The sequence below is a fragment of the Euleptes europaea genome, chromosome 7 (assembly GCF_029931775.1).
Source record: "Euleptes europaea isolate rEulEur1 chromosome 7, rEulEur1.hap1, whole genome shotgun sequence".
NCBI lineage: Eukaryota > Metazoa > Chordata > Lepidosauria > Squamata > Sphaerodactylidae > Euleptes > Euleptes europaea.
The window spans coordinates 59,500,136-59,522,818 of record NC_079318.1 but is presented as its reverse complement, the minus strand read 5'-3'; the positions used below and the strand labels follow the sequence as shown (position 1 = coordinate 59,522,818).

At 43.6% G+C, this 22,683-nt stretch overlaps 2 protein-coding genes across 2 annotated transcripts in view; one reads left to right on the top strand and one right to left on the bottom strand.

Moving 5' to 3' along the window:
• The window catches only part of PIGF (phosphatidylinositol glycan anchor biosynthesis class F), a 34,929-nt gene extending 33,994 nt beyond the window's left edge, over positions 1 to 935 (top strand). The window contains exon 5 of the mRNA XM_056852499.1: positions 705 to 935. Within this exon, the coding sequence (XP_056708477.1) occupies positions 705 to 818 (114 nt within the window). The 3' untranslated portion in view covers positions 819 to 935. The remainder of the gene's footprint in view (positions 1 to 704) is intronic.
• An 18-nt stretch (positions 936 to 953) lies between these two features.
• The window catches only part of RHOQ (ras homolog family member Q), a 28,343-nt gene continuing 6,613 nt past the window's right edge, over positions 954 to 22,683 (bottom strand). Inside the window, exons 3-5 of the mRNA XM_056852500.1 lie at positions 6,007 to 6,171; positions 4,150 to 4,245; positions 954 to 1,406 (exon numbers count right to left, since the gene is read on the bottom strand). Coding sequence (XP_056708478.1) covers positions 1,251 to 1,406; positions 4,150 to 4,245; positions 6,007 to 6,171 — 417 coding nt within the window. The 3' untranslated portion in view covers positions 954 to 1,250. The remainder of the gene's footprint in view (positions 1,407 to 4,149; positions 4,246 to 6,006; positions 6,172 to 22,683) is intronic.

Genomic DNA, 22,683 nt, shown 5'->3' with positions numbered 1-22,683 from the left:
CGATTTGAGGTAAATGCGACACTGTAAATGGGACTATCTGCCTAGCATTTGGTGGGGGTAAGGAAACAGAAGAGAAACCTGCACACAATGTGTTTCCTAGTAGGGTGTTGGGGCAACACTTGGCAGCTGAGGAGATGGGCTGTACGCTTCCTCTCCTGGGCCTTAGCAGTCCCTTGAGGAGGAAGGTGACAATGTGCCCTCAAGCCACTCTAACCTGCCCTTCTGCTTTGTTCAGTTGTGCCTTGCTGCCAAACAGCTATTCAGCAATGTAAGAATGCCAGGGAGGGGTGGGATCACAAATTGTTTTAACCAGACACTGTAAAGTCTATTTAAAGACTGACAAATTCATTGAGAAGAACGAACACTTCAACAGCTCTGGCCCTCCAAGACTAGCAGGTGAAATGCTCCACGAGCTTCTTGCATGGTTTGGGGAAATTATCAAGCATCAGCTGTAACACCCAGAAGCCTAGTTACATTTTAATGCATATTAATTAAAAACTGTACAACGTTTAGTGTTCGTAATAAATGCTCTATGACCACTAACACTTTTGGCATTCTCCAAGGAAGCGCATGAAGCTCTAAAATTGATCCTGTACCGCATTGTTTTCTGTAGATTACACCCAAAACAACTTGTGCTCATAAAGTTCATAAAGCCACAATGTCTTCCTCCCCTCCCCATCTAATGCAGCATTTTCTTCCTTTAGGTGTGGCCCATTTCCTGTTCACTTGGAGCCACCTTTGGCTATGTGGCCGGTCTCCTCATTGCACCTTTGTGGATATACTGGAACAGGAAGCAGCTTACATACAAAAGCAGATAATAGACGCTAAGAAGAGAGAAGGCTTTGTTTTGTTTTCTTCTTGTGCCGATTCTATAAAGACTGTGCAGAGACTTCCGTGTGGGTCAAAGCTATCCAGGCCTCTTCAAAGCGTCATTGGGCCTTTCGCAGCATGGTCTGCATGCTGCGGCAACACGATGATGCATCTGTCACGTGTCCTAAATTGTGTTACCCCTGAGAGATTGTATTTTCCTTCCAGTCCTAATAAATTATTTGGAACAGATGGTTGCTTGCTCCTTCACAGATATGGGATTTTTGTCTCCTCCCTTCGCCCCACCTTCTAGATTTCACCAAATGCCAATTCCTGAAATCAGCTTCCAAATTAATTTATGAACAGTTAACAGGAGGGTTTTAAGAAGTGTGTATATGCAGGGAAGTTTCACAGTAGGTGTGGCCATTGTCCCGACGGGGATCTCACGTGATCAGGCAGCAATTAATGCATCTCGATCCTATTCTTTTTTTCACCGTGTGTTTCTTTGGAGTTAAAATGGCTATAATAGCTTCATCAAAAACGGTCTTCAGTCCTTTCTGTGTTAAAGCTGAGCACTCCACGTAGCAGCAAGCTCCTATCTGTCAAGAAAACAAATGTCTTTAATAGCTACACAGGCACTGACTGTCCTCCCCAAAATCTATTTGTAAGCTCGTGGGGCTTTCATTTATACAGAAACATCAAAGGTTTGTGTTTTTCCTTTCTTTGCCTTGTGAAAAACATTCTAGCGTTTGACCCTCCAGGAAAAGAAGTTACTCGTTTGCTTTGTCTTTTGGTGACAGGTTTAGAATGTATTTCATTAGGTTCGGTTCCTGAAGAAAAACACATTAAAACCAGAGTGGTTGTTTTAAATGGGTGGCTTTGTGATTGTGAGGTGTTTCAAGAAAGTGCAAAGGAGCAAAAGGAATCATGTGAGCAATTCTTTAAAAATTAAACTCCCAAGCAGAAATAAGTCTATAAACAAAAACAGCCTTCATAATCCAGTGTAACTTCACCTGGCGTTTTAAATAGTAGTAATTTTGGAATGCCCTGAAGATACTGCCAGCCTTTCAATTATCTCACTATTTTAATGTGGTTTGATTCTCTTCCATTCCAGAGAGCTATTTTCTAATTATTAAAAAAAAGAAGTATTAAATGAGCCAACCTAGTTAGCAGTATTTAATATTATGTTTTATTCATGAGCAAAATGGCTTCATTAACTGCTAAGATTGCACTGCAGCCTTGAAATAAGATAATTCTCCTGCTTTCCGGAGGGGGGGGGGAGGCTATGGCTTAGCAGTAGAGCAGATGCTTTCCATGCAGAGGGTCCCAGGTTTAGTCCCTGACAAGTACTATTGAAAGGACTTCAGGCAGTAAGTGCCGATATCTTTCTCAGCCTGAGATCCTGGAGAAGAGCTGCCAGTCAGGAAAGACTAGGGACGTGCACTCGGTTATATCCAGCCTGAATATATACCCCAAAAATACCTTATTTGTATATCTGGGTATCCTGAAGAGTATCCTGTGAACTCAGGAGGAAGCTGGGCTGAACCCCCACCCCCCGGAATAGAGTCAGCTGCAAGTTGTGTTTCAATGTATGCATCCCAATATGTCTTCCAATTCTTTGTGTACCCTGTTCATGGTTTCTTTTGCCCCTGGAAACTGATACGCCAAGACTCACCCCATCTTCCAAAGTCTTATCTAAATTTTGGAACGCTTCTGCGTCACTTTGGTCAGTAGTGAATTTGCTTCATTGTGCTATGCAGCAACTTCTAGAATTTGTTGAGGAAATGCTACCCTGTGAGCCCATGTTGGGGATAATTACAGACTTTTTTTTAAAGCATGCTTTATCACGTTTGTATTCAGCCCTCCTTCCAAGGATCACAAAGTAAGATACATGGCAGTGTCCCATTTTATTTTCACAGAAACTCTTATGAGGCAGGTTACATTGAACTGTGAGGCACTGGGCATTATGGCTGAGCACCCAAGAAGTGCAAGTCCTGGAGAGGCTGGGACCAACACTGGCTGCAGTACTTTGACCAGACCCACAGGAAGGTAAATTGTAGGCCAAGATCCAAATCAAGAAATCCTTTTGCGCTTGTGCTGGATGAAGGATGTAGGCACGGAGACGCAAGAGGACAAGCAAGCAGACAACCAGACCGATATCTGGAGCAAAACTTGAAATCCACAGTAAGACCAGAGTCTGGCTGCTGTCCTGGCAAAGACGTCAGCCTGAACCGCTCAGAAGGGAAAGGGTGTACATGTACATATATATGTGCACGTATTCCAGCCTATGGAAGAATCCACCTTCCTCTTCCATTCTGTAGCCACAAGGGGCACCGGTGCACAGATTAGAAGGTTCTCCCCAGTCCAGATCTAACACTATATGCACTTTTGGTTTGTGTCTGACTTCAAATGGGCAGAGCAGCTTCCAAACAAAATTCCCACCCAGCTTTCCAAGAATTACCAGGTGATATCTGTTCTCCAGAATGTCCTCGGGGACATAAAGGACTTCTGCCAGTCTCTCCTTCATGTGCTGTAGCAGTTAATGTATTTCTTTCTGGCAATAGTAGTGATAACAGTAAAGTAAATAAAGTTTAAAAAGCTTGTTTGGAAATGTTTGAGGAATCGGGGACAGAAGTCCATTGGTGGCAGTGAGGACCAATGCTGGATAAAGGAACCGTATATATTAGAGCCAACACACCTTGAGGGATTGGCAACAGATTAGACAACATGGACCTGGATAGAGCAATGGTTTGAACGGTGTTAATCCCTTCAAGTTCCCTTAATGGAAGTCATGCATTGCCAAGTTTTTGTGAAATGAGCCAAACGTAAGCGGTAGTTTAGTGAGTGTGGAAGTCTAGAGGAAAGCAAAAGGTAGAACTGAAATGTGCACATGAAAAGCAGAGAAACACACTATTTTGTCATTACAATATTAGCCTGAATGACACTGGCACATGAGACGTATTTCTGGCTTGCTGCTGAAACAAGCACAAAGCATTTTCCTGGTTTTCAATCAACTCGGTATGACCGTTCTGGTATGATGAGCACCTGCTACTTGATTAGCGAAGGACAGCTATCTCATGGGTATGAGAACAGTGGGTGATCCACTCTTCCATGCTGTTCTCTAAAGAGGCTGCATTGCTGCTTCTGGTCCTCCACTTCAAAGTATTGGTTCCAAGCATATTAGTATAGGCCTAGTTCTTTCATTTGATGTTTCCTGTTAATATCACCCTGTTATTTCACTGCAGTTGTTCTTTCATGTAAGATTTCATAAAAGCTTTCTAAATGGGGGTGGAAAGGAGAACCCAATGGACTACCCTGTGGGTCTCTAAATAGCCAGCTTACCTCTTTTGCTAGCTTCTGTCCTTGCTCCATAGATATTGGTTTCTCTTTCATATCATTCAGCCGCGCTAACGTTTTGGGATCATCCCGAAGATCAATCTGATGGGAGAAGATCACAAATCATGGACATGCTTTCTCATGCATTGCAATCTTGGAATGGAACTGGGCACAGTGGATATCCTTCTGAGAGTGGAGCCGTACAGGGCAAAAGGTGAGGCATTTTCAGCAGAGAATCAGCAGGTGGGGAAAGGGCACTTAATCCTTGTTCCACTCGCCAATTCTCCCACAAAACTCCTCCCCTGCCCTTGCTGGTTCCGAGATCAGAAATAAGCTCATCTGGATGGGGGGAGAGGTGAAAAAAGAGACTGCCGGGGAGAACTGGTTTCACTCCCACCCACTACCTCTCCTTGCAAATTGCCTCCCACCCACCCCCACATTAACTATTAACAGAAAAATGCCTGTTTTCCATTGCATCATGTATTGCTACTCTGAATCTTAGAACATTTTTTGCAATTACTCTTTCCCGGTATAAAATAATTAAAAAAAAACAATAACAGCTGCAATAATAAAACCATTTAAAACTATTAGATTTAAAATTGAGAAGATCCGAGCCCAGCAGTGCCAAAACACAGAACCCAAAATATACATGAGCATCCTGGGAGAAGGCAGGCCTCTCTTTCCTCGGGACAGCCCCACATTTAGCCTGGGAAGCTGGCAGGGCAAACACTGTGCCACTTGTACTACTCACCGACACTGCAGATGGGAGTAGGGTGAGCAACAGCCCAGAGTTCCGCATGCTGCATAGAAAAGTGCCTGGAAAGAGTGGAAAGCTCTCGTTCCAGTATCCCCCTAAGAGTTGGCAAGGGATTTTTGCAACAGATGTGATTGGTTGTGCGATGAACCATGAGGATTCCCACCCACCCCCCATCCCACTGCAGCATGTGTATCCCACAACTGATAAAACTGGGCAATACAAATTCATACAGGTGTTTGCTTTCGATCCTAAGTTTTGAAAGAAATTTTAACATCAGGTCAGGAATAGGTGGGGGTGAGACACACTTGAGGAACTTTTACTTCACTTCTGGGTGGTATAGGGCTAAGGAAGTCAGTCACAGGGACTAGAAGACTGCAGACATCCTCTCTGGCTCTGTGTCTGAATTAACCATGACACATCCCTTATTCTCTTGCAAACTAGAAAAAGAAGAAAATCTATCTGGTTGGAAGGAACAAGGGAGTAACAGACTGGAAAAAAGAGGGAGTAGGAGTGATTGGAACTTGGAGGGGCTGGACTGCTGTCATAGAATGTCATAGAAGAGTTGGAAGGAATCTTGGAGGACCAAGAAGCAAAGCTGGTGTAGGGCAGCAGCTAAGAAACTGAGCTGCAAATCAGGATCTCTCTGGTTCAAATACTACCAGGTGACCTTGGGCAAATTGGACCATCAGCTCATCTACAATATGAAGAGTTAAAGTACTGCCCTTGCATTAAAAATGAGGTATGTGAAGTGCTTTGGACATTCTAAAACACTATATAAATGTTAAATATGATTGCAAGGCAAATGATTTGTGGAAAAGATAAATTCTGAGAAGGGACCTGAAGAGGAAAGAGAAAGGTGGTAGCATGTAAGTGTTCTGGAAAGGCATTCAAGGCAACAGGAAGAATTGGCAGAGCCACAAGTGGGCAGCAGAATTTTCGGCTTCATTTCAAAGTTGGAGAGTGAAAGTACCAGAAAGGGACTGAATGAGAGATAAGAACAGAAAGATAAAACAGGTCAAGACCATGAAGATATTTAAAACTAAGGGCCAGGAATTCATGCTGGATGTGGAAGAGGATTGTTTTGCTTTCATAATATTCAGACCCACCTGGGTTCCAACTAACAAGAAGGGTACATTTGGGGCATATTCTTTCAGCTCTGGCACCCATTCCTCCTTCACGTTCTGAAAGGAAGCTGGATTTACCACAGAGAAGCAGATGAGGAAGACGTCAGTCATGGGGTAAGATAATGGTCTCAGGCGATCATAGTCTTCCTGGGAAGAGAAATAAGAATAACATTATTCATGCTAGTAGCTTTGTAGCAGCACTTTGTCTGTTATAGCTTTTGTTCCATATATTCTGATGATCCCAAGCAGTGCTGGAAGAAGGAAGCATCATATATACCCCCTGAGCCCATTGAAGGAAAAGCAAGATAGACATGTGTTCCCGACCTTAACCTGAACAATGCAGCTCTGCAACTCACTGAGTCCACAGACTGACTACTATGATGGAGCTGCTAGGAGAAAGAGAATACATGCAGAACAAGAAGAGTCCCTTATTTTATTCAGGCCGCAGCCCTGAGAGTCTTAAACAGAAGCTCAACCTTAGGCTGAAATGATACACGACGAAAGACAAAATGAATAACATGACATCATTAGGGTGCAAGTTTTTCAGTCAAGCAAGCTGATTAAGGCCGGGGGGGGCGGGGGGTCATGGTATTTATTTATTTAGAAATTTTTGTATTACTCTAGCTTTCTATTAAGAACTACCCATAGCAGATTACAAAATAAATAAACTAAGTAAAAAAATCAACTAGAAGTAACTAAAATCAATCATAAATAGCAAATATCGCTACAATCAGTACGAACCAGCAATCAGCCAAACAAACAAAAAAACAAAGCATTAGAGAAATACATTATACCATGTAAGGGTCAGTTTATGTCATCTGTCAACAAATGTTCTCCTGAATACAACGGTTTTTGCATATCTCCAGAAGGCCAACAGGCCACCTGGTAGAGTTGCCAGCCACCTGGTGGGGGTTGGGAATCCTCTGCCTCCAGTGGGTGTCGGTGGTGTGATGGAAAAAATGATCATCAGCTAAGTCACTCCTGGGTAAACCTGAAAGTGATGCCACGTCCCTCTAGGAATTAGCCAAAACTCTACGGTAAACCTATAGAATTTTCAGAGGTTCCTAGAGAGGACTGACATCACTTCCAGGCTTTCCTGGAAGTGATGTCATGTAAAACCATAGAATTTTCAATGATTACTATAGAGGACTGACATCACTTCCAGTTTTCCCCAGAAGTTCTCTCTATGAATCACCGAAAATGCTACGGTTTTATGTAAAGACATGCCATCGCCTGATGTTCCCCCCAATGCCCCCTCCAGGCTCCGGCTGGTTGCCAGGCCAGGCAACCCTACCTCCTGGACAAGGCGTTCCAAAGTCTGCAAGCTGCAGCTGAAAAGGCTGTGTCCCACATACCTACCAATCTCACATCTGTTAGGAAGAGAAGGATGTGCAAGGCTGCTGCTTTAAATGTGGGCCACATGTAGGCCTTACCATAAAGTTTTAGCCTTGATACACCTCTACACCCCAAACTCTCCAGTCCACCACAGTGGGCCTCAGTTCGGGCTGCCTTGTCTAATAAAGGATGAAGTAAAGCCAGAAAAGGTATGGAGGATGGTGGAAAGCAATTAAACAAAACAGGGCACAAGTCATCGTAAAAAGAAAGACTTAAACAGTTGGGGGCTAAAAATAATACAAAAGACTTCAAGTGGAAAAGGAATCAAAAACTGTTTCAAAGAAAGCAGCTAGTTGAAAAGAATTCATTTTCTCTCAGAATACAATAACTGGGATCAGGTTGACAACAAGCAAACATTAACGGAACACAATTAGCCTATGAACTTCACCGTGACTGGTTGTTGTGGCAAGCACCAGAGGCTTTAAAAATAATTAGATCAATGCCTGGATGCTATTAGCTATTAACAGCCGAAAATGCAACTTCCATTGTCCAAAGGACAGGCAGTTCTGACTTGTGACAAACAAGCTACCAGAGATATGGAAATACCTGTCTCTGTATGCCTTAGCACTTTCTGCCTACGTATTACATCCAGAGCAGTGTCCCACCCTGGCTTAACGGGGTTTACAGGTTTTTGAAGATACAAAACCCTGAAATGATATGAAAACCTGCAAAACATATTTACCAGAGGCAAAAAGGTAAGCAAGTATACATAACGTGAAGAATGGCCCCATTTTCACATTGCCTGAAACGCTCTGAAAAATTACTATTGCTTACCTGCCTGAGAAAAATGTCAACCACTAAAGAACTATTAAACCTTTGATAAATTTCAAAATAAGGTCAGTAATATTACCAAATACATATATGTTTTGGGTTGTCCACCAATCTACCCTCTGCAATCAATATTCTCTGGTTAAGACGAACCACTTGCAGCTAACTACCCCTCAAAAAACAATGTCCTGAATCCAACCATACAGTTCTTCTCACGGAATGGTTTTCCCGCTTGGGGTGTAGTAATTTTGACAGATTCTTCACTCCCACAGCAGACCCCTCTTTGCCCCCTATGCTGTTCCTGAGGAACGAAAGGGGAAGGGGGCTCAGTAAATAACAGCAGGAATGAAAAGTGGGGAAATCCTGATCTGCAAAGCCCACAGACGTTTGGAATGACATACAGTGCTTGGGTCTCACTAACAGTGGTCAGGGTGCAACAGACAGAAAGATGAAATGTACTACTCATCTGTTGAGTAATTCATGCTGATTACTGGAATATCTGAGAAACAGGATTTTTTGTGTCAGGTTGCCAAAAACAAAATGAGAAGCGTATCTCACAATAGGAACCAGGACTCCAGTAAGAGCAAGTTAAGCCATACATGAGAGATGGCTGGAGCATGTAAGTTTCCTCTTCACAGACCTGACCCTGTCTGAAAGTGAGGGGAAGGGGATGGAATTTCCTATGATGATCAGGAATGCACTCCCTCCAGCTTTTCAATGAAAAGAAGGACATTCCTGTGCCTCACAGCGTGGGCCTAGGAGCAGAATGTGGCAGCCCGAGGCGTGGTCTGGTGGACAATGACAAAGTTAATACAGGACACCATGAAATGTACACAAGCTGAATATGAGAAATGAAGCATGTGCTAGCAAACAGCTCCATATAACAAGTGCTGCAAGGCAAGCCACAAGCTACACGTGCCATAACGTCCGCAGCATGGTATAGTGGTTAAGAGCAGTGGACTCTGATCTGGAGAACCGGGTTTGATTCCCCACTCCTCCACATGAGCAGCGGACATTAATCTGGTGAACTGGGTTCGTTTCCCCACTCCTCCACATGAAGCCAGCTGGGTGACCTTGGGCTAGTCACAGTTCTCTCCGAGCTCCCTCAGCCCCACCTACCTCACAGGGTGTCTGTTGTGGGGAGGGGAAGGTGATTGTAAGCCAGTTTGATTCTTCCAAGTGGTAGAGAAAGTCGGCATATAAAAACCAACTCTTCTTCTTCTTCTTCCTCTTGTTATTCTTCTGCAGAAAGCGGTTGTGTGTGTCCAGGCACCAAATCCTCTGTGCACCTGCTGCCTACCTCATGGCAATCCCTCTCCTGTAGGGTTTTTCTTCTAGCTAAGCATGCTTCTTTTTTGGAGTTTAGCTGACAAGTAAAAACACTGAAGGAGAGAAAGTGTAAGGAGGTACGCCATGGGGGTGGGGATTCCGAATTTCTAACTTGCATTCCTCTTTCGTTGTTCAAAGGGCTTGCCCCATCCCCAGTTTCCTGTTTCTACGCAACTGGGGGTAGGTCCTCTGTTTGAATTCACAGAGCTGTCACTGTTGCTTCCAGCTTGGCCCTTAGACTCTTTTGTTCCATTTTTATGACGTTCCAGTTGAAGAATGCATTATGTGGGAGCACAACTGGTAGTTAAATGTATAATAGCGTCTTTTTGGAAGGGAAAGAAATGTCAGCTATGGAAATGTGGTTTGCTAGTCCAGTTAGGGGAAACCCTAATAATGGACAAACTCACAGAGTCACCAAGGCATGGCATCTCCCCTCCTCTGTATGACATATGACTCCTAATCTTGCAAAATATGATAATCTTAACTATGTTGTTGCAACGTTTTTGACAAAATCATGAGAACCGCCTCCAGAACTGAACCAAAGGTCAATCTAATCCAGCATTTTTTTTAATAAGCAGAGAGGCTTACAAGCATTACAAGAAGACAAACAGACTTCCCCCACTGAATCTTAAGATCCTATGCAGCATAAGCAGAGCTTTCCCCCTCCTGCTTCATTTTATGGCCCCCAAAACTGTGGGACAGTGGAACCCCAGAAATGCCATGGTGGTACAGGGGCAACTGCAGTGAGAGGATGAATAGGCAGAATTTGTCCTCCCCCTTTTCCATGAGTGGAAGTACCTAACACAAGTGGAAGGGTGGGGGTTAGGATCCAAGCCTGCATATTTAGAGATACACGGCCTCTGAACAAGTCTGATTTAGCTATCATAGTTAATATCGTGCCCTGCCCTGGATGGCCCAAGGTAGCCTGAGCTCATCAGATCTCAGAAGCTAAGCAGGGTTGGCCCTGGCAAGTATTTGGATGGGAGACCACCAAGGAATACCAGGGTCATTATGCAGAGGAAGGCAATGGCAAACCACCTCTGTAAGTCTGTTGCCTTGAAAGCCTCACGGAGTTGCCATAAGTCAGCTGTGACTTGATGGCACTTTACATACACACACACACATCATGGTTAATAGTTGCACCTTTAATTCATCTAATCCTTTTTTAAAGCCATCCATGATTATTCAAAATACATCCAAATATATTAAGCTAGATGGCTTCACGTGTTTAGGTATGCATACTGCAAACTCACTAACATCTTCCCAGATGAAAACAGGGACATGCTTGTTAACACCCTAATCCAGAAGAAAGAGTCCGCACTAACAACATTTTAAGAAGGCATTCCTAAAAGGCAAATATAGACGGCAGCGATTCACCATGCAGAAGAACCAGAGAACAGGGGCTGTCCATAGGAACAGTGGAAGTATACTATATTACTTTCTGTAATAATGTTAAAAACATATTAAACATATTAAACCAATATTTTCAAAGATGCATATATGACTTTAGATATCATAAAAATATAAACTATCATGGGTGTAAATGCTGGGCAGCTGGGAGTTCTATACCAGCCATGGCATTAGGATCCAGAGACAAACCCTGGTCATATAAGAGAACAACACAGACCAGGTCATTGCCAGGGAAAATAGCTGCTGTGTTTATGTCCAAACAACTGCAAACAGAAGTAGAGGGGGAAGTGTGAGATACAGGCTTTACTGTCTGGCCCATCTTAATCCATGCAACCCACCCCCAGTGAGGGAAGACCATGCTCCCTTGTGCACAACTTCCATCCTCGATCAAAGTGACAAGATTCCCTCCCATCAACAAAGAACAAAGAAAAACGTAATTGTATAACCTGTAGAAACCATGTAATTTGAACATGTTTACATTAATTCTTCCAATTATATTCTCTGTTTCACTTTTGATTTTGCTAGATACTTGCAAAGGGATGTGGAATGGTATAGTACAGTGCAATCTTGTCAGATCTCAGAAGCTAAGCTGGGTCGTTACTTGGAAGGGAGACCTCCAAGAAGGACTCTGCAGAGGAAGGACATGGCAAACCACCTCTGCTTAATCACTTGCCATGAAAACCCCACCAGGGGTCGCTATAAGTTGGCTATGACTTGAAGGCATTTTACACATACACACACACATTTGCAAGGAACTGTGCAAGCTTCCCTCCTACACAAAAATCTTATTCAGCCATCCGTCTGGCTTTTGGAATTTTCTGCAGGCAGTTCACCCACAACCTCTCAAGCATCTCTCCTAGAAGTCATAGGAGCGAGTAACTTGGTTTCTTTTTTTAAAATGACAAAAAAGCTGTTAAATGACACTGCCATACACAGGAAACTGAATTTTGCCAACACTACATTCTGTGCCTTTTCTGTGTGACATAAACAAAGCCATCGTCTCAGGTGGTGTCAGACCATAATGTTAATTTTAATTAATAAATGCAAACCAAAAACCAAAAGCTCAATGTTTTCAGGCGTCAAACGGAGTCCTGATTCAGGAAACAATCAGCCTAAAACCCAGCAGCAGACAGACATGCACACAAGATTTTCTTTCCAGCTTCAAGGAGGGAGTGGGCTTTTTGAGGCATGAAAAATATTTGAAGAACTTGAGCGGAATATTTTGAACACATGGAACGGATGGGAGGGGAAAATCGACACAATTCAGACAAGCCGCCCAAAGTGAAGTCATGTTAAAAGCACGCACCTGTACTCCTCTGCCTGGAAAGAAAGTGGTCTGTTGCCAGAGCAGCCTTAGCAATAGGAGGACAGGGTGGGAAGAGGGGTGAAACATCTGGAAAATTAGAATTGGAAAGAGATTTAGAGCCGTATGGGCTGGAAGGACCACAAGACCATGAGAATGCCTGCCACCAAGGCAGTGTGGAAACAGGGCTTGCAACAGCAGGGCACTGAAGTTCCTTCTCTTTCACTGTCTCATAATGCGCAAAGGAAGAAAAACCTGCAAGGTACAGTGAAAATTTGGAAGCAGTTCAGCATAACAATGTCCTACTTTGGGAACCTTGAGGCAGAAAAGCAACACAGAAGCCAACTAAAATAAGATCTCTCGTGCTAAAATGTTACGGCCTGATCTGAGGAACTGCTATACTGAGCCAACTGAAAGCCACATAAAATGTATCAACTAGATTTTTTTAATCTCCAAGGAACTTAGGGGCAGCTCTCACACCTTCCCTAATTTTATCCTCATGACAATCCTGTGAGGTTAGTTATATTGAATAACTGCCGGCCGAAGGTCACCCAGAGAAGCAATATGAGAACCCATGCCATCCCAGTCCTAGCGTGATCTAACCACTACACGTCACTGGTTTGCACTCAGATCTTACAGGAAAGCATGTACCTGAAGCATGTACCTGTTTGTATCTTCGAAGCCCTTGGTTAGGCCTAGTGTTATCTGAGCAGCTATAAAATGTGGTAGTAATGGGAACTTTATTTATGGAGGGTACAGGTTACCATCTTGCTGTGAAGAAAAAGTGCTTCACAGAAAGATGCGTACAGAGTGGCACCTGATCTCCTGACACCAACAAAATGGATTTAGTGTAGTATCCTTGGGCTCCCATAAAGTGACAACAACGACTCTGACATTTTATGGGATTTATATACCACCCTACCCTGACCGAGGCCGGGCTCAGGGTGACTCACATCATGCCATATCATTCAAGACATCACAATTAAAATTCCATACATAACATAACAATAAACTTCACAATAAAATAAATATTATTATAAGATTTAACAGTTTAAACCAAGATTCTAGATGGCACTCTTGATACCAGTGCTGGTAGTTGCACTCAGGAGAGGGGACGAGGTAAGAGAAGTAAAGATGGAACAGGGGCCACTTTGATGGAACCTATTATATGCCTATTATATTAGGTGCTGTGGAAGACAGGCAGGAGGGTGCTGCTGCAGTCGTCTTGTTTGTGGGCATCCTAGAGGCACCTGGTTGGCCACTGTGTGAACAGACTGCTGGACATGATGGGCCTTGGTCTGATCCAGCAGGGCTTTTCTTATGTTCTTATGCAACCGTAGCTGTCTTCAACCGTACGCCTGATGGCATATCTCCATCTTGCAGGCCCTGAGGAACTGACCTAAATCCTTCAGGGCCCAGGTTTCATTAGACAGAGAGTACCACCAGGCAGGGGCCAGAGCGAAGAAACCTCTGGCCCTGGTTGAGGACAGCCAGATACTTCACGGGCCAGGGACCACTAATTGGTTGTTGTTTGCTGAGCATAAAGCTCTTTGAGGGGTGTACTGGGAGAGGCGGTCCCGTAGGTATGATAGTCCCAGACCATTAGGGGCTTTGAAAGTCAATACCAAAACCTTAAACCTGATCTATTACTCAACTTGGAGCCAGTGCAGTTGGCAGAGCACCAGTTGGATATGTGCTCGCCAGGGGGTCCCCATAAGGACCCTCGCCACTGCATTCTGGACCAGCTGAAGTTTCCAGTGCAGTCTTAAAGGCAGCCCTGCTTAGAGCAAATTGCAGTAGTCTAGAGGTGACTGTTGCATAGATCATTGTAGCTAGGTCAGGGTGAGATAGGTAGGGCACCAGCTGTTTAGCCTGGCAAAGGCAGAAGAATGCCACTCTGGCTACATTTGTGACCTGGGCCTCCATAGGTAAGGAGGCATCCAGTATCACACCCAGAGTCTTCTTAACAGTTGGCACAGGTGTCAGTTGCACCCCATCAAGAGTTGGGAGCAGATGCTCCATCTCTGTCCCTCCTCCAGCCCAGCCACAGCTTCAACCATCTCACTACAGCCTCCAGACATCAGGCTGCCGCATAATCCTAGCCCAGATAAAACAATGAGCGCTACTAGCATGGCCATCAAGAGGAAGGGGACAAACTTCTAGGGGCCCTAGTTACTCCAGGAGTCCACAGAGCTGGACAAGTCATTTGACTTATTTTCATATAACATTGTGTTTTGGTAAGGGGACACGGGCCCTGAAGGGATCTTTGGCCAGGGACCTGTAGCAGCTCTTGGTAGCCTGACTAACAGTATGATACCTGTTGGATTTACATAGTTATATCATACAGTGTCCTTATGGCAGCCCTCTAAAGAAGATCAGTATTGCCCCTAGGATGCAGATAGTGGGCCAGGAGCATGTTGGCTAGCTAAAGGTCTCTTAATCAGTTTGTGTCCCAGATGCCGGTCCTCCCACTCCTGCATACAAGTACTGCCACACCAATATATGGCCAAGAACTCTCTCTGCATTTTTATAAGGACACCTTTTATAAAGATATAAAACTCCTGATCTCTTTATTTGTAGCTATGAAAAAGCTGTTTATTGCTAGAATAACACCAGGCAGGTACAGAAAGGAAGTGGAAAGAAGAGTCTTGCTCCAGCCCATACTAATAAGAGCTTCTAAAGTTAACTCCATGTTGATCAGTTGTTTTACTACACATAGGATTGTTGTACTTCTTGTAGGAAGGGGATTTTAAAAAAAGTCCTTCTCATTACTGACTGGTGATAGAAAAACCAAATGGAAGCTCACTGCTGTTCAATGTGTGTGTGTGTCTCCCCCCACCCCCCGCCGAATTTGTATCTTGAATTAAAGCTTTCTGTTTCTATTACACGCCATAGTTGCTTGTGGGGGATAACCCTATGCCTAGCTGTGATTGGAGACTACAAGTAAATGGTTCCCCATAGTTACAGGCTAGCCAGTGAGGTTTACATAGCTACCTGTTGGCTCCTGGATGTCCAAATCCATGTTTCGATAGAGGATAGTGTACTATGTGACTCCAACAGGGACACAAGGACAGCTGCTGTCACTACGTCTTGCCCTACTGACCGAATTACCAAGGAATGATGTTGATTATAATCTGTGTGCTTCTAATTTCTTGATGTGTTAGGAGACCTATTTAGCCATTAAAGCAGATGGAAATATTTGCAGGCTAGCACTAGTGTGGTTTTGCACATGGTGCATTTGTTTTAATGCAATGCAGAACTTTCCTATGGATTATGTTTCGTGCACTCATCTTGCTTTTTTAAATGGGAAATGGTTGTTGGTCCATCCATACGGACATATGAACACATTAAGCTGCCTTATACTGAATCAGACCATCAGTCCATCAAGATCAGTATTGTCTACTCAGACTGGCAGCTGTTCTCCAGGGTCTCAGGTGGAGGCCTTTCACATCACCTACTACCCAATCATTTTAACTGGAGGTGACAAAATTGAACCTGGGACCTTCTGCATGCCAAGCAGATGCTCTCCCACTGAGCCACAGCCCCTTACCAAGTTCATGCATACCTTTCTCTAAACAACCATGAACCTGTGATCATGTGGAGAAACTTAGCTGTATAAATGGTGCTGTTCACTATAGGCTGGATTCAGACTACACATTTCTGCAGATAAAACTATTTCCACTCATGAAGTACAATTTTTCCACCTTCTCCCTCCCACAGCAGCCTGAAATGCCCCCCAAATCCTGTTCTTGGAGGAGAGGGGACCCCTAGAAATATATTTCAGGGGCATTTCAGGCTGGTTGGGAAAGGGGAAGAAATCATGCTCTGTGAGAAGAAATCCTTGTGCCCATGGAAATGTTAGTCTGGATCCAACTCATGGTGAACCAACAGCAGCTCCATCACTGTTGCTGTAGTTTTCTAGATGTAATCCATGAAAGGGATTGTACTCAGGCCCCACAACAATCAACAACTGAGTGCAGTGTTTATGTTGAAAAGTCTAAGCGGCAAATGGATGGCTCGAGGGTCTTCTGACAGACTGTTGCACAACTGTGGAAATGGAACATATGAAACTCCCATACATCAAGTCAGACAACTGGTCCACCTAGCTCAGTATTGTCTACTGTGACTGGCAGCAGTTCTCCAAGGTCTCAGCCAGAGGAAGTCCTTTCCCAACAACAGTTTAACTGGGGATGCAAGGGAGTGAACCTGGGACCTTCTGCAAGCAAAGAATTGCTGCTACATGTACACCATAGTTCACATTAACTTTTCCCATAGGGTACCTATATAGTGTCTGAAAGACTCATAAGAAAAGCTCTGCTGGATCTGGCCAATAGTCTATCTAGTTCAGCATCCTGTTTCACACAGGAGCCAATAAGTTGCCTTAGGGGGCCAACAAACAGGACACAGAGGCCGAGGCCTTCCTCTAATGTTGCCTCCTAGCACTGGCCTATGCTGATATTAGTAAACAGAATGGAAGCAGCAGCCACACCAGCTGTTTCCTTGGGCTTCATTTTGCATAACAAGCATGTGCCAATGAAGTTAAAGGAAGCATAACTGCGAGCAAAACACACACACACAAAAGACGGAGAGAAGTTCTTCAAATCCAGTGGTGCAGAAGGGAGAGGGGCCAGAGCAGTCAGACATGAAACTGGCCATTGAGGAGCCGTCTGGCATGCCTCTAATGTTTCTGTACTTCTGTGAACTCTGAACTTGTAAGCAAAAGACAATCCACCAGTATCAGAGCTTGATGAGTGACTTAATAGCATCCACCCCAAAGAGTAGGGGACAGACTTTTTAGATTAGTTTATTCAGTCTACATTTGCCTTTCCCTTGTAATTAAAGCAGGTATGTCAAGAAGTGTTTAATGTGTACTTTTAAAGGCAGCCTTGCAACTTTAAATGTCAGCTTGGACAAAACACACATTACACCATGGGAGTTCAGGCAACCTAACAGCCACTAAACGCACTGTGCAAAGATAGGGTTTTTTTAATCAATATTTTCTCTGATTGTACGTATCAGAGAAGGGCAGTCTCCCACTGAGAGCTGAGAAATAAAGTTTGTCTAATGACTCAATGACTCATTCATTTGGCCAAGAAAACCTCTATTCTCCAGGCTTCGGCACCAGGTGGGATGAGCAGTATCCCTACAACACCTACACCCTGGCTTATCCTTTCAAGTCTTTCCATAAAACCATGAAGGCTAGAACCTTAACCTTTGTTCCTCTTGTAACCACCTGGTACCATAACATGCAACTTAAAGATCCAAAGATACTAAGTGGAATAATTTCCAGTCCTACTGGGAAAGGTATGTATCAGGGGCCTTGGGACTTGCCAAGGGTCTACTGTGCCTTATCTAAAAAGCCATCCTCAGACTGAGTTTTCTCTAACTGTATTCCTCCAGCTTCCTTGCACCTCTCTTGCTATCGTTACCACTGGTGGTCTTGCTGGGCTCTCTGCTCCTTGAACCTTCCTGAATCCTTCCTGCCTCCCTCTTCTGCTCCCAACATTGTAGTCTTAAAACACTGGGCTTAGAAGGGTATAAACACTGCTAATGGTGGCACTAGAAATATGGCATTCCTTTCCTGCTAGTTGGTTCTGAATAATTTGGAGTGTGAGCTTGCTTGATGAATTTACTTAGTTTTGGAACCTGGATCCGAAAGAAACTTCCTAAGTCCACCCTCACCATCCCAATCTTAGCGCAACCAAGGCAGCCAACACTTTGGTTGCTTTATAGTAGATGCATGGACAATTCAACCCTAAACCTAGCCCGATATCTTTTCTGATCCTCCCCTTTTTCCCCATATGCTTGAGTGAGATCCACTCGAGAGCTTTGCGAATGATGGATATTTCTCTAGAGAACATTCAACTCATACAATCTGGAAGGACTCGCAAAGCCATCCCTACTCCTGCCCAGTGCAATAGCCAGCATGGGGCAATAAAGACACCTGCCCTAGGTGGGCAGGGGCACAAAATTATTGTCAAATATGTTCTATATTAACACATTAAAATATGTAAGAGTTTGGAACTGTTGGAAATGCTTTCAGTGTGGTAGATGAAAAGGCAAATGTCAGCTTTCGCGTGGAGTTGGGGTGAGCAGCAGGCCAGGCAGACTGGCACCGTCTCATAGAAACGTCTACCAAGTCTGGTCATTGGTTCATCTGGTTCACCACTGTCCACGCCGACTTTTCACAGTTCTCCTTTCCTGTTGGAAGAACTCCTCCCTCCTGCTGTTCCTGGGGGCACCCCCTGTCCTGTAAGAACAGCATTTGGTGGATACTTTTGGACTGCAGCGGAAGGGAAGAAGTTTCATTCTGCTGACAGAAATCCCTTCTGTCGGCAGAGATATACCATAGGATCCTCACTGCAGCGCTTTACCCTTCTGTATGATTAGGGAAGTCTCAAATAAGAAGACTCCTCCATCAAGCTGCCGCCCCCTTTCTCCTGTGCAATAAGACAGGAATGCCAATATTTCAGATTCTGGTGGCCCCCGGGCCTGCAGTCTGACACAGTAAAGCGTATTCATTCAGCCACTGATTTTGATAAAAGAGATACAGAAGACTGGCGATTCAACCAAGCCCCACAGGGATCAGTGTAGGAGAGCTAATTTCTCATGCACGGACGGATGAACACAAAGAAATAGGAGAGGCACAGGTATGGCTCTACCTCTGTCCCCTCTAATCTACACCAGAAAAAGTAAGTAGCAGTTAGTTACTCCCTCTTTCCTTTGTTTAAGGCTGCTGCAATCCAAGGCACACTTAGGCAAAAGTAAACCTAACTGAATACTGTGGGACTTCCTTCTGCAAAGACATGCACAGGATTGCACTATAAGTCTATTAGACCCGTTCTGAATTTCTCTTGACACAAGGATGATTTTAAAAAGAGAAAGGCTCTCTTAAATTGGGGTAGGGAAATCTAGTTAAGATCACAAAAGATTTGCACACCCCAGGGAAAGAGCTCCAGGGTTTGTAGTCACTTCATTGTGAACCATCTGTTGCTCTCACAGTTTATGGCCAAGGAATCATAAGAGAAGGCTCTCAATCAGAACCATCTGTTTTTAGAAGGGGAACCAAAAATAGATATTGGTCAGAGCTGCCGAAGAAAGCCAACCTTCATGTGCTGAAGGGTAGCCATTAGCAGGGCTAAAACGGGTATATGAGTAGAGGCACATCGTAGCTCGAGGTTGGCTGCTTGAGGAGGGGAGGGTCCTAGTTATGGTTCCACATCATAATCTCTTTCCACAGCAGTGCCGGCTAATGAGAGCCTACAAAAATTTCTCTTTGAGATGAAGTGCCACTCTTTGCATGGGGGACAGACGGACGGAGACCTTTCAAAGTTATCTTTTAAGGTCCCAAGGAAAGGCCATGCCACATACAGAACATATAATTTTCTACATTTGAAACAGGGTTAGTACAATACATTCCACACGCAAATCCAATGGATAGTGAAAGGCTAAAAACAATGAGGGGAGAGGGGCTGCATGTCATTTGAGCTGAAGACATTTTCAAAATATTTTGCTGTTTTATGCAACTGCAAAAAAGGAATGCCAAATTATGTGACTGGCATAAATTACGCAAATTAATCGGTCTGTGTAATTTAGTCTGCTTCTACTACTTTTCCTTTATTCTGTTCCATATACTCGTGGACCAACAGGTCATGAGCAAAACAAATCAACAAATTTAGTAATACAGAAGTAACCAAACATACAGAAATACAAAACTCTTAGGAATCTGAATTCTGCAGCCATTGCCTCATTCAGATTCAACCCTGGACGAGGCAGAACAATAGGAAGACACAGAATCAATCCCTGGTAGCAGTTCTCTGGGACTGTTGGCACAGAATCAATCCCTGGTAGCAGTTCTCTGGGACTGTTGGCAGAGATTCTGGAAAGGTGGCTTCAAGTTTTTTTGCCATTCAGAATGGGAAATACTAGACTCAATCTTTACTTACTAGTGATTTTTGAACAAGTTATGCATCCTAAGCCTTTAGAATAGGACAGGAAACAAATTTCCCAATGGAAGTCTTTATGAGAAACCTTTTGAATGCCTTAAATTCCATACAAAGCATAATGCTTTGTCTTTCTTCTCTCCAACACTTATGGATAAAGACACAGACAGACAAGCAGGAGTGCTGCTTTAGTTTTACATTACATCAGGATAATATGAGAGTAGTCCCAAGGGCTACACTCCTCTGTGGACAGGGCTGATATCATGTCACATCTATCCATATCTATGCAAGTTCAAAGACTGGCTACTGAAGTGCATTCTAAATGGGGCTGTCCTTGAAGATGGTTCAGAAGTTGCAAGTAGTGCAGAATGCTCTAGTTTGCCTGTTAGTTGCTATGAGAAATGGATTTACCTGGTTCTTTGCCAACTCCACTAGCTGCATGCATTGTGGTAGTTCTTACTTTTAAAGGCTTTCATAATTTGGGTTTTGTGTATCATACAGAGCACCATGTCCCTGTCTGAGACCTTTTAAGATCTGCATCAAGAATCCTTCTTTGAGTTCTCTGATTTTGACTGATTCAACTCAGCTGTCAATAGTGAGGAGTTGGGCCTTCTGTGTGGTTGGCCTAGATTATGGAATGACATCTTCAGAGGTTTGTCAGTGTTGTTCCTTTTTGGTTTTTAGACACCTTTAGATTAATGCATTCCAGAAATCCTTTGTCTGTATGGAGTTAGAATTATACTTTGGCTGAGGTGGTGATGTTGCTGTTCTAGATTATAATGTTCAGAGTTTTAGTGTATATTTGGTGGGTTTTACAAGGTTGTGAGGCTCTAAATGCAAGGATTACTGCAAATGAAATGTTTTACTACGTACGTAAGTGTCGTTTAATCACAACTGACTTAAAGCCTTAACAAAGGGCTTTCAAGCAAGTGAGAAGCAAAGGTGGGGGTTTTGCCATTGCCTTCCTCTCCAGACTCTTCCTTGGTGGTCTCCCATCCAAGTACTGACCCTGTTTAGCTTCCAAGATCTGTTGAGATCAGGCTGCCTTCCTTCCCTGAAATGTTTTACTGGAACTCTATAATATTTTCCTGGATTACATGGGATTACTCCACACCCCTCTATAGATCCTGAATAATAAACTACCCACTGCGATCAATGGGTTCAGTTCAGACATAACAACAAATCATGGTTTGTTGCCACATGGATGAACCTCCTTTTAACTAATAAACTATTTCCCCTTTCAAGGCAACCCTGAGTTTGTAGTTACGTTTAAACCAGCAAACTATGATTTATTTTCTTCCTGCAAACCAGGCTTTCAAATAGTGGTTTATTTTCAGTTTAGAATCCTGGTTTGCAGGGAAAGTGCAAACCGTTGTTTGCTGGATGGGATGCAAGAAGAAATTATTCATTAGCTGGCTGGCTGCAAGAGGAACGGAGTATGTAAGCTTGGGTCCCGCAAACTCAGGTCACAATAAACCATGGTTTGCTACTGCATCTGAACTAAATAACAGAATGTTTTTCTTGACCATTTTCACAATACTATCATAATATTTTTGCTAAACATAGGTTTCCTAGGAAAGCACTTGACCTACATGACCAAAATAACCTTTTCAAACACTGTATCAAAAAGAAGTTCCCAATGCAATATTATTACAATTTGTATTATGGGATGGGGGCAAGCAGATGAGACTAAAAGATAAATGACGTGGATCCAATCTTCCTCCAGCCTAAGAAACCTTCCTCCAACTTAAGTGCCTCTTCTACTGGAGGAAGAGCCACTTCAGATGGAGGAAAGCTTTAAACTTTTTTTCAATGGAGTAGTAGGATAAGGGTAGGATCAATCCAAATAAGCCCCACGTAAGACCATCCAGTAAGACCTGCACTGGCAACTTCCAGCTCATACACTATAAGTAACCACTGTGCTATATCAACTCTCAAGCTTGCAGTCACGATGTTCCCGTGTGCCATATTGATTTGTTAGGGAAATCAGGCACACTTAGATACCTATTCCCATTTGACTGAGTACCCCAAAGAGGCTACGCTTCACAGCAGTGATAACCATTTAGCAGCCTGTGAGCCAGCCCCTAAAGCAATTTTACCTGGCCCTAGTAGCTCTGTTAAATTTTACTTGGGTAGAAAAAAAAGTTATCACTTATAAAGAAAAGTGGGGGGGGGATTTCAAGTGGTAAGAAATCAGGATTTTTCATAGTTTAAATATCACATGAATCCTTAGATTTTGTATATAATGGTCATTATTATAGAGCCTGATCATCTATGAAGCATGTCAGAATATGGGGAAAAGAACATTTGTGTTCTCTGAATTGCCTGGGGAATGAAGCAGCTCCTGAGAATACAGAAGCCAGTCATCCCTGCCAGACTGCTTTCTCAGGCACATGGTAGAAATCCATCTGAAGCCTCCTTAAGAGCATTCCTGCAAATGGCTACAAGTCCCATTATCTCTACCACTGATGGTGACATATCTCATAAATTCCTCTACCTCTCGGTGAACCA